This window comes from Dryobates pubescens, chromosome 9 (assembly GCF_014839835.1).
Source record: "Dryobates pubescens isolate bDryPub1 chromosome 9, bDryPub1.pri, whole genome shotgun sequence".
Lineage (NCBI taxonomy): Eukaryota > Metazoa > Chordata > Aves > Piciformes > Picidae > Dryobates > Dryobates pubescens.
In genome coordinates, this window is record NC_071620.1 from 36,840,379 (window position 1) to 36,853,101 (window position 12,723).

Here is a 12,723-nt window from a genome sequence, read left to right on the forward strand (position 1 = left end):
CAGGTTCCATCCCTTGAAAAGCCTGTGTATTTTTACGTCACCCCCTACGTTAAAGGAGCAGCAATAGAAATCATTGTTGTCAAGGAAGAATGTATTAGAATTATTAATAAGACATAAGCCCACACGGGACTTACTGAATCATCTCATCTGACCTAAATTTATGACCCTTCTTCCCAGTTCTTGCCTTTTGCATACTTGCACAAAGGCAAGGAGGGTTGAAAAGAGCTAAAAAAGCCAAGACACTGGAGACCAATGAGAACTGTGCATTTGCACTAGGTCAGTGTAACATTTAGTGATTTTAATACTATAAACAAATAAGCTATAAGGGCATTTACATCAGACCTCATTTCAGGCTGAACTATTATGAAGCGATTAACAGCCTCACACTCCCGTTTAATTAAGTTATGTTGTGAAATATTCAGCATCAGAACCTGTTCTGGCCTGCCTCTTTTATCATTGAATTATGATCCTTAATGTGTTTTTCTACTGAAAGATGAATTTCATTTAAGGATTACTGTACGCTGCTCTGGCATTTTGTGGTTTCTTGTCAGCCCTTGTGAATCTAGATCACAGCTTACTTCAGTTCTCTGACACGTCCTATATGCACAGTCTCTTGACTAGCCCGTCTCAGTGGATTTGTTAACTCATATTGTGTTCCTGTAGAAATGAATGGACATTTTTGATTAACCTAATGACAGAAATTTCAGATGACAGCAGAGTTTACTTTTGGAGCTCACTTCAGGTTATACAGGCCACAGCAGCAATCTTGTGACCTATCACTGCACAGAAATGTGTATTGAAAGTTTTAAGGCCCTAGACATCTGTCTGCAAAATACTTTTAAGATGGTGCTAGGAAGGAGGCAATTGGATGGTCCTTCAGAGGTAGGGTGTCTAAATCCACAACCACTCCCAGCACTGCTCTTTTGTTTCCTGGGGCTGGTTTTCAGACTCTGCATACTGCTGGGTCTGCCTTCAGGCAAATTCGTGCTACCAGGTGACTTTGAAGAAGCACCAATGAGTGATGCTCCAGCCAAGCACCCCATTTCCCTCCTTTCTACTTATGCTTACCCTCAGTCAAGGTGATGCAACTCCACAACACCATCAGTTTTGGACAGTGCTTTGTTTCACTCTCAGTTGTCTCATGATCAAGCTGTGCTAGGGACAGGAGCACACACCAACCAATATTGTCACTTTCTCTTTGCTAGTCATGTAAGAGGGAGCTCATCAGATCTTGAAATGTGTTAACAGATCACATGTTTTGGTTTGTTGTTCCCACAACCCGGCAGATCTGTCTGCTTTCAGGGTAGGAGGCAAGGCAGAGGTTCCTTATGCCATGCCTGGTCCTCTACAGGTATGGTGCCACAGGGATTGCGCCCTGCCCTCCAAAGGAAGTCTTTGCCCTGGCAAATTGAAGTTTACCTCAAGCACAAGGATTTGAATGATGTGGCTTTGGCTTCCAGCGTTGTAATTATACGCTGCAGTTTACACTCAGCTCTGGTACTGATTGAGAGTACATATGGTAATTCGCTTGCATGAAGATAGTCTCAGGTCTGTTCTGTCCTTCGTGCTGGACAAGCAGAACATGCCTATCTTTGCCCTTGGAGCTTACACCTCAAACAAACAAAACTAGAGTTACAGAGAAAGGATGTGATGTTCACAGGTGCTTGCAAAACACATGGTAAATAAACTCCCTTACTTGTTAGCAAGGACAAAACCAAAAGAAGGACAAGCTGGTTTAAAGAAAGTGGGCTAAGGTGAAGGTCAGAGAAGGGCAAATTGATTCATGAAGGAAGAAAATGGTCTGAAGAAGGAAAGCATGTAGTATAGGGGAAAACACATCTAGCTTAAAAGTACAGTGACAACTGAGATCAATTCTATTTGCTATATGGTTCCCCTGAGTTCCTGAGCTGGCTTTTCCTGCCATTTCTCTTCAGTAAAGCCACAGAACAGGAAGACACCAGGCCAGGAAAGGCTTGGTGCTCTTAACTGGGCAGGTTAGAGCTCTTGGTTGTGAGACAGTGGGGTGAGAGAAGAGTTAACCATGATGGGGTGGATAGAGCTGTGGTGTCACAGCTCCTGCAGCTGCTTGTCCCTGCTCTAACCAATACTGTCATTACATAGAATACATATAGAATACATAGAATAAACCAGGTTGGAAGAGACCTTCAAGATCATTGCGTCCAACCCATCAACCAATCCAACACCACCCAAACAACTACCCAACAGAAGATGGCTTTCTGTGTTTATGAGAGCATTGGCCACCTCAGTTCTTATGGATCAGCAGTGTAAGACAGATTTGTGTTGTAGGCAGAAGAAAACACAGGGCTTGTCCTGCCCCTGTAGCTGCTGTGTGTTCCTAACAAACTGTTCTGAATGAAAAGCTTCTTAACCCCAGAGACATCGGTGTGGAAAATTCAGACTGCATATTTTACCTTAAATTTCAAGTGACCTTTCCTTGTTTGAAAATGTATAAAATTGTTAAGGACTGATGCAAATGAAAGCTGGCACTAAAATGAAGTTTCCTATTGTTTTGTCATTCCTGGAAAAGAGCTGAAGATAATTTCCAGTGTGTGTTCTTGCTTCCCTAACTCACCTAAAACCCAATCTTCTCCTAAGGCAATTGCTCAGAATGGCAGCAAGCACATCAGGATTGTGGCGTTGGCACACTGAGCTAGTTAAGGGCGTCCTCCTAATGCAGAAGAACAGCTGAGAAACAGTGAACTGGATCACAAGCACACTGAGCTAAATCTAACTTTTCCCAAGCAGAGGATGAAATTTGTATCTGGTGATATTTGGGATGTCTTGTAAGATCCTGAGCTCTTTGTTTCAGCAAAAAGAAAGAAAAGGATTTGATGCAGCTCTTCAATTAAAGGTTTTCCATGCCTAGCTTTATGGGTGAATTAGTATCACTTCAGCCAGTGTAATGTGTTTTCTTGGAAGAAAAGACATCAGATAGAGCAGAAAAAGAGTTATTTCCTCTGCATTAAGTAGAAGTGTTTGCAAAGAGCATGGTGGTGTATTGGTGACATTGTTACATCCTTACAATCTCTACTGTAAAATAGCTTCTTGTGGGGAAAAAATGAGTGAAGCAGAGGTCTTGAAAAAGCAAAGGGTTAAGAAGTTTGCACTTGAGTGGGGATATAAAAATAATGCTTCTCATCACCAGTTTTAGTTAAGGATAAGGTGTGCTTCAACTGTGTGCTATGGTCTGTCTGAAGCCTTCACTTTTGCTCAGCCTGTGTAAAGAATTAGCATGAAAGAGGTTAAATGGGAATTCTGACTGAGGCAGGGAGGTACAAAACCTGCCCAAGTGAATGTGTTCAGTACAAACCAGGAAACTAGGTAACTGTGTCAACAAACTAGCGTCGTACAGCACGCTAAAACACACCTTATTTACCCTGCCTCCTCTGCCAGTCAGTTAGCAGCACAAGGTTATTTTAATACTATGCACAGATCAGAGACGAAAAAAGCGCTTGTGGGGATGGGTGCAAAGGCTTCTCAGGGAGAAATACAAACACTGGCTTGTGAAATTCTCAGCAAGCTTCCTTCTCTTTTTTTCTTTTTTTTTTTTTTTCCTTTTCTTTCTTGTTCTTCTTCTTCTTTTTTTTTTTTTTTATTTAATCAGGATTGCCATTTTATTGTTTAACCTCCCCTGCTTGATCTCCCTACTTTTGGTTAATACGGGAGTCAATTACCGCTTCATCTGTGCAGAATTAACTTTATAGAATGTACACCAGGGATTTGTCTATCTCCTCTATTTAGATCTCTGTCATAAAAAAATATGTAGCAGGGAACTGCGTGCAAGCCCTGCATATGGCACAGGCTTTGCAGATTTATTGTAAAATCATTTTAAATCGGTTAAGCTCTTGCCAGAAGTTAATTAAATATGTTCCTTGGGTGGGGGAGTCGCTCCGTGTGTGTGTGTACATATATATGGGGGGGGGGGTCTTCTGTCTCACTAGGTGGCAGTGTCTGATTACATCTGGAAGGACCATGCCAGCCAGCCTGGTGTCTCCAGCTGTGACCTCCAACACCAGGATGAAATATTGGACTCTACACCCTCCGCCAAAGGTAGCACCACAGTTTGCATCTCTGTCTACACTCTCCACCTCAGCGGCTTCCGGGAGCTCTACAGGCACTTCCTCAGGCTACCTGATGGGGCCATTGTGGAGGTAGGTCCAGGCAGACTCCTCATCTGCAGAGTTAGAAGGAAAAGGGCTGTGCTTTGGAAGCAGATCAGCATCAAAAGAGGGAAACAGACCTACCTGACCCTGCATATACATAATTATATATATATTGAACCTTCCATAGGAAGACCTCACTCCTAAACAGTGGTGTAAAATCAATCAGTTAATGCATTTGCAGTGCTAAGTGGCAATTTAAGATTGTTTATAGAGCCATTTAAAGGCAATTATGTAAGATATACATTGAAACTACCCACATTGAGGTTATTTATAAATATATGTTTCTCAGAATCACATGAAGTCATTCTGTAAGGAACTATTACATATAAAAATATACATTGTAATTATTGTCCAATTTATTGTACAGCTGATACTACAGGTAAGGTCTTACATTCAGTTTTTCACAGAATTGTTGAGGCTGGAATAGACCTCTGAGATCATCAAACCCACACCACCACATTGACTAGAACATGTCCCCAAGTGCCACATCCAGTCTTTCCTTAAACACCTCCAGGGATGGTGAGTCCACCACCTCCCTGGGCACTACATCCCAGTGTCTAATTACCCTTTCCAGGACAAATTGCTTCCTAACATCCAACCTAAACCCTTCTGGGTGCAGCTTCAGGACATGCCCTCTCATGTCATCACTAGTTTCCAGGGAGAAGAGCCTGACCCCTACCTTACTACAGCTTCACTTGAGGTAGAGAGTGATATGGTTCCCCGCTCAGTCTCCTCTTGTCCAGGCTAAACAACCCCAGCTCCTTCAGCCTCTCCTCATCAGACTTTCCCTCCAGTCCCTTCCCCAGTCTCATCGCTCTCCTCTGGATCCGCTTGAGCACCTCAATATCTTTCTTGAAGTGAGGGTACCAGAGCTGCACACAGTACTCGAGGTGAGGCCTCACCACCGCTGAGTACAACGGCAGAATTACATCCCTAGTCCTGCTGGCCATACTATTCCTGATACAAACCAAGATACTATTGGCCTTCCATGCCACTTGGGCACACTGCTGGTTCATGTCCAGCCAGTTGTCACCCAGCACTCCCAGGTCTCTCTCTGCCAGGCTGCTCGCCAGCCACCCAGTCTGTAAGGCTGCATGGGGTTATTGTGACCAAAATGTAGGACCCTGCACTTGGCCTTGTTAAACCTCATGCTGCTGCCCTCAGCCCACTGACCCAGCCTGTCCAGGTCTCTCTGAAGTGTCTTCCTACCTTCCAGCAAATCAATCTGAGATATAGAGTCCTAAAATGCAGTTAGGTTTCTTACTGGCATCTTGCAAGTTTTAGACTGAATCCTGGAAGTAGTCAGATTTTTAGCTGCTTGTGCACTAAAATACAACATAAGGTGGTGTTTACAAGAAGTCTTGGCCATTATTTGTTTCGTAGACTGAATTTTCTTCCTCGCATTGTCATTTTTGTTGTAAGTGCTTTGGAAGAAGTGCATTTCATTGTTGCCTTTGGTCTTATGTTGACAGACCATTTGAAAAAAAAAGTTAGCATCTGGGAGGGAAAAGAGTGAACAGGTATTACTTTACCTGCCCAGATAAGAAGTGGGAGCACCATCAAAGATGATGTTTGCCACAGAAAACTGGCACGAATTATGCTGAAGCACAAAGTTTGCAGCTGCTCACTTCTAAGGTGAAGGTTGAAGTACATCTTTCCAGTGTGAGGCAAATGTTGCTTTTGCTGCTTTGGTTCATGTCTCAGAGTTGTTTTCTTCATTAAAAGATTTTATTCTTAATGTCTTTGCCCTACTTGGCTTTTAAAAGAAAATCTAATTTAAAGGAAACTGTCCTCAAGGAATCCAAACATAATTTTCTGCCCCGGGAAATTGTGATTCACCAGGGTGAAGACACCAGAGTCTTAAAGCTGGCCAAAGAAAACAAGAGAAGGCATGTGGCCTACATCAAGTAGAACTTAATTATTGAAACAAAGAAACTGGCAAATCCAGGTCCATGCCTAAGTCTGTTTAAAGAAGCTCCTCTTTGGCTAGAGCTTTTCTAGAATCTCTTTTCCCTGTATGAGGTCAACAACACATCCCCATTCCTAGTTTCTGCCTGTAACAAACAACATGGCTGAGTCATATGTCATCATGAGGAGAGGCTGAGGGAGCTGGGGTTACTTATCCTGGAGAAGAGGAGGCTCTGAGGAGACCTTATCACTGCCTACAACTACCTGAAGGGAGGTTGTAGCCAGGTGGGGGTTGATCTCTTCTCCCAGGCAACCAGCACCAGAACAAGATGACACAGTCTCAAGATGCATCAGGGTTTAGGATGGATGTTAGGAAGAAGTTCTTCACAAACAGAGTGATTTGCCATTGGAATGTGCTGCCCAGGGAGGTGGTGGAGTCACTATCACTGGAGGTGTTTAGGAAGAGACTGGATGGAGCACTTGTTGCCATGGTTTAGTTGATCAGATAGTGTTGGATGACAGGTTGGACTCGATGATCTCAAAGGTCTCTTCCAACCTGGTTAATTCTATTCTATTTTATTCTATCTTTAAAGCTTCACATCTAATCTAGCAGATCAATCTGCCATCACACATAATAAATTCCTTTACAGTGTCTTTACTTGTGGGTCTAAATAAATTACACAAAAGAAATCTGCTAATTTATAGATGTGGTAAAACATATCTAGATCTGTTCATAGCGGTAATTATGCACTTATGTATTTTGTGGATAGGTCTTTCTACTTCAGTTCTATGAGTTAATGAATTTAAAACTCGACACTGAGTTGTGAAGAATTTGCTGCCATGGGGCAAACACACCTGAGCTTCGGCTCTTGCTGCTGTCACTGCCCCTCAGGAAGAGGTGGTGGTCAGGTAGGGTTACAACATTTTTTTAGAGCTAAAATGTTGCATTGCAACCTTAACTATAGCTTTTGAGGGTGCAGGTAATGAAGACTGCACAAAGTTTTGGGGATAATCTGTCCAATCTGCTGTTTCTGTGGCCAAATCATTGTGTATAATCATTTTGATTAAGAGTGTTTAGAGCTAGTCCTAAAGATTCAGTTAGTTTGCATCACTTAAATCTAGTCTGGTTTGGATATTTTGACCCCAGTGATTCAATGGAAAGACTTTTCTGGATCCTTACAATCTATTTGGTCAGAAGCCACCTCTTATTCTTCAGCCTCAACTTATCAATTGTCAGTTTCCATGTATTTATTTGGACCATCCTTTGGGGTAAATAATACTTTCTTCCAGAAGTTTATCCTCATAGCCATTTGTACAAAAAGCTGTGTGGGGACTATAGGAACGTAGCCTATAGGAACAGGTGAGGTTTGTGGCAACTGTGACGTGTCCCACCTTTGTATCTACAACTACCTTGTCTGCAGAGTCCACAGAGCCAGAAAATAATGAATTTTCACTTCTTTACCTGTCCAATCGTTAACCCCACTCTACCACGCTGACCACAAAGCTATAACCCCAGGCACCACATCTACACAGCTTTTAAACACATGGAGGAATGGTGACTCAACCACCTCAACTGGGCAGCCTGTTTCAATGCCTAACAACCCTGTCAGTGACAATATTTCCCCTAATGCCCAGCAAAAATCTCCCCTGGTGCAGCTTGAGGCCACTGCCTCTTGTTCTACCACTAGTTACTTGGAAGAAGAGATCAACCCCCAGCTCACTATGACCACCCTTTCGACAGTTGTAGAGAGCAAGAAGGTCTTCTCTCAGCTTCCTTTTCCTTTTCTTCAGACTACACAGCCCCAATTCCCTCAGCTGTTCCTTATAAGACTTACTCTCTAGGGCCCTCACCAGCTTAGTGGCCCTATTTATTCTCTTTCAGGTGGGTTTAGTGCTTTTGTACAATGGCATCTAGGATCTGGGGGTTGCATGCACCTTCTTCAGTTGTGCTTTTTGTGGCAATAACCTACCAGGGTGAAAAGGTCTCAGGTGAAAAGGTCTCAGGGTAACTTTGTGTTTGTTTGTTTATTTTATTAAGAATCTCTGACAAAACCAAAAGGTTTTGGCTTTTTAATTTCCATGACTGAAAGAGCTGTGACACTTACTCTGAATTCCTGCAGTGGGACTTCATTAATTCAAGTATCTGGGGACTAAGATCTCTCTGTGGGATGGGTGATGATTTGTGCCATGACAGCACCATAGCTGCTGGTATTGGTAGGTGCTCTTCAAAAATAATAGCTGCAAAAGGTGGATATGAGCAGTCTGGCAGAAAACAAAGCAGAAATGACAATAACTTTGAAAAGCATATACAAATATAGACATCATTCAGAGAGTACCACATGCATAAGCATTCAGCTAATGTGTGTGCGCAGGCTAGTGAGCCCTAGGTCACTGGGGTGGGAAAATCTCTTGTGTCAAACACACTGACATGAGAACCATATTTAAATTACAGGGACAAATTGTTCCTCAAATTCATGTGTTCAGCTCCTTTTGACTTTAGACTCAAATATGTTTCTGAATCATAGAATAGAATAACAAAGTTGGAAAAGATCTCAAAGATCATCAAGTCCAACCTGTCACCCAACACCTCATGACTACTAAACCATGGCTCCAAGTGCCACATCCCCTCTTGAACACCTCCAGGGATGGTGACTCCACCACCTCCCTGGGCAGCCCATTCCAATGGCTAACAACTCTCTCTGTGAAGAACTTCCTCCTCACCTCAAGCCTAAGGATCCGTGGACGCTCTTCACCAGGCAGAAGAGAAATTGTTCATCATCTTGCTTTTATGTTCTCGGATACTCATAAGGAATTCTAGTTCTATTCACAACTTCCTCCTACTGATTTTTAATTCAGAGAAAGCAAGATTTCTCAGAGCCCTAATTCAGCAGAGCACTTACCTGTGAACTTTATTTAAGCCAAGGAAGCAAAATACTTGCTTTAATAATGCTCTCAATTTATTTTTTTTTTAAACAGTAAGGCCAGTTTGTAAGTGCTGTGGGCAGGAGTAGACTAGCCAGGAATGTCTCTTTATGTAATAACTTCTTTAAAATGCTTATTTCTTTAAGTATGGCATTCCCATTAAAGGTCTAATTTTGCTGGTATAACTAGAAATTTCATGTCTGGTATGAAAAGTAGTTTTATAGGTTTCACAAGCATGAGGAAAAACCCTGTTTTAAAAGGAGCATTAAGTACAAGGTGACATGTATAAATTGCCCCAGAAATGTTAAACAAAAAGATTTGGTTTTTTTTTTTTTTCAAATGTGCAGCATAAAAATGACAGAGGTTAAAATTGTAAGTGCAGTCCTTTTGTCATAAGCACTGTAAAACTCAAAGAATTCACATGCAGTAAAACCCATTTTCCTTTTTACCTGTAATATATTTCCTCTTTATAGTATTCGGTTTAAGTGTTGGCTAACCAGGGAATGACCTTCCCCAAATAAATTACTTTTCATGCTTTTCCTTACTCATTAAGCTGATGTTATTGTAATGTACAGGAAATTATTGAGTTTTAGCATTTAAAATGTATTTGAAATCCATGCACAGAAAAGTTAATGATAGTGGTATGTGTTTGCTGCCTACATGGTGATAACACCAACTGGGTGATTTTTATCTCGACTTTTGCTGACTGGGGTTGATTTCTTATTAAAAGGGCAAAGATAAGTCGCTTTAACTCAGCAAAAAATCAGTTTCTTATTATAGGCCTGGTAAACCTCAGCATTGTAGAGAAAGTTTTTTTTTTTTTTTTTTTATGGTATGATTTTATCTATCAAATAAACCAACACAAATGTCAAGGAATCATCCGATTTAAACTTCCTGGATAAAAGAGCTGTTTTCCCTAATTACTTGAAAAGTACCTAGCAGTAATAGGATAAGACAGCACAGGTGACTAGCCAATTACTTACTTTCAGTTATTTACATCACTCCAGATGCTATAAATTATGTCTAAACTCTCTTGCACTTCTGGAAAAGTGAATAAAATCATATAAGTTTATTTTGAATACAAGATCAGATATGGTATGCTGAGTGACACTTAAAAAGAATGAAACAGGAACTGTAGGTTATTTTCTGAAGCAATCTTGACACTAATGCTAAATTACAGCTTGGAAACATCTAGCATTTTTACCTTTATGAGAAAAGGCTTTTTACATATTTAACATAATTCTAGGGAAAATATACTGGAATTATGTATAAAGATATGTACACTGTAACCAAAGGGCATTTATATTCCCCAGTAGAATACTTACAACAATTTTATTGCCATTTGGTGTCATTTTCTAACAGATATAAAATACAGCCAGTAAACAAACTAGACTTTAGATTTAAGCTGACAGCTGTTCCTTCAGAAGCAATATCCAGCTATTTAATCTTAAGAATGCTGAATATTTTACAATTGTTTGGGCAAACTGTATGTTTAGCGTGTGAAGGACTGTGTGCTTTTATATGGAGTTCTTGGATCTGATAATAACACTAAAAAACAACCTTAGAATAATCCACGCATTTGTCGCTCCCATATATTCCCATGGCAAATCAACAAATTGCCTCATGTTTTATTCTTAATTCTGCAAATTGTTTTTGTATACACAATGTTGCTATGAATACTGGGCTCTATATTTTTCCCTGTATGTGCACAAGCCATGCAGTTGACTCCAGCACAGTTCATGCATGTATCTGAGTGCTGCTTTTTCTGGTCCCAACTTTATTAAAGGAATGGATTGGTTGAGTTTACTGAAAAGCCCACATGATGTTTTCATGAACATTCTCACTTCAGTGGTCACTAAAAATTCTTCCATCCCTGGAAACATTGATGGTTAGGTTGGAGAGGGCTTTGAGTAGCCTCATGTGGTTGAAGATGTTCCTGCTCACTGCAGGTGGGTTGGACTAGATGAAATTTAAAGGTCTCTTCCAATGCAAATTATTCTTTGGTTTATGGAAAAGAGAGAGAATTCCTTCAGCTGTGTAACTGAGGTTGGTACACTGCCTAATGGCTTTGTCATCATATTCATCTCACCAGACCCTACAGAGAGAGCAGGAAAGCTCTGACCTTTCCAAAGCGTAAACTGGGTCAACTGAGGTGAGTGGGTAAAGACTTCTTGACTAGGGAGACGCTGGGCAGAAGTTATTACTTGGTGTAAATTGACGTATGTTAGGTTGCTTTAGTAGCATCATATGTTAGAATTATGGAATCGTTTTGGTTGGAAAAGACCTTTACTGTCATCAAGTCCAACTGTAAACCATCCATAGTTATGTCCAGTTACGATGAGTTGGTTTCTTGGAGATCCCTGTAAAAGCAGGGATTATCAGCAAAAGTTGATCCTTCACAAGAGTGATGTCCACCCACATTAATGCACATGTGTACAAACTCCTGAGCTGAATACTCTTCACCACATGCTGCTTGCCTAATTCTGAGCTCTAATCTTGCCCCATTGACGACAAGTAATATGTTGCAACTACTTCCAGCATGATGCCTCTCGACATGCATTGAGACTCAGCTGGGAATCATACATGAAAGAAGCCAGTTAAGGCATACTCCCAAGGACATAAGCAATCAAATCAGCATAGCCTGCAAACTTACAGAACTTTGGGTGAGACAGTATTGCCAGTTCTTCTGCAAATAAGAAGTAAGTTACTGTGTAAAGTTAACTTTACCAGTATATATTTCTCCTTTAATGCTAGAATTCAATTAAAGGTAATGAGTTTGGAAAGCAAAATAGTTGTCCAAGCAGCTCTTTCAACCCACTGAAAAGATAAAAAGGACTTTCTGGAGAAATCTTGCATTTCATGCCTTTCTCTTAGACCGTTCCAGCTTGTCTCACATGTGACATGGGAATTCTGTCCTGCAGTGGACAGTCTTGCCCTTGTGATGGCTAAGCCAACCTAATGACACTCACACTGCATCTTGGTGAAGAACTTACAACTTCATACCTTCTGCTTTGGGTTATTTACTCTTTCAAGTATAAGACTAAGTCTGTAACTTGTTTTCAGTAACCTGAGGTACAGACTTAAATGGAAACTGTGTCTGTTAATTATTAATCTGTTAAGATTATCAGATACAGTTAAGATTATGCTGCTGCATGTAACAGGATGGAAATTCAGGAGCAGTCTTGCAACATATGGCCATTGCTTCCTTTTCAATTTTCTCCAAATCCCAAGTTCAATGCACTTTATGTCTCAGAAACTCACAGAGCCCTGGAGAAAAAAATATGTTTCCACCAAGACACTGTTTTCCTTATAGGTAGTGGAGTCAGTGGATTGATAGAAGGACCAAGAAAGTGATGGAACAGGTCCAACACCAGCTCTCAGCAGGATGCACAGGCTTTCAGATAAACAGAAAATGGCTGAAATGCCCACACTACATCATTATAGTCTTCTGTATATAAATATGCAATTTTAATCATGCTGCATTCTTCATTTATATACTGGCAGAGAATGTGGGAAAATGAGTAAGTATGTAAGTATTAAGTAAGTATTTCTTCACAGAAAGAGTTATTGGCCATTGGAATGAGCTGCCCAAGGAGGTGGTGGCGTCACCATCACTGGAGTTGTTCAAGAGGGGATTGGATGAGGCACTTGGTGCCATGGTTTAGCTGATAAGATGGCGTTGGGTGACAGGTTGGACTTGATGATCTCA

The 12,723-nt window shown here is 41.0% G+C and overlaps 1 protein-coding gene across 1 annotated transcript in view; it reads left to right on the plus strand.

Annotated features, from left to right (window-relative positions):
* The window catches only part of LOC128897417 (uncharacterized), a 98,196-nt gene extending 92,101 nt beyond the window's left edge, over positions 1 to 6,095 (plus strand). The window contains exons 8-9 of the mRNA XM_054164027.1: positions 3,963 to 4,172; positions 6,027 to 6,095. Coding sequence (XP_054020002.1) covers positions 3,963 to 4,172; positions 6,027 to 6,095 — 279 coding nt within the window. The remainder of the gene's footprint in view (positions 1 to 3,962; positions 4,173 to 6,026) is intronic.
* The last annotated feature ends 6,628 nt before the right edge of the window (positions 6,096 to 12,723 follow it).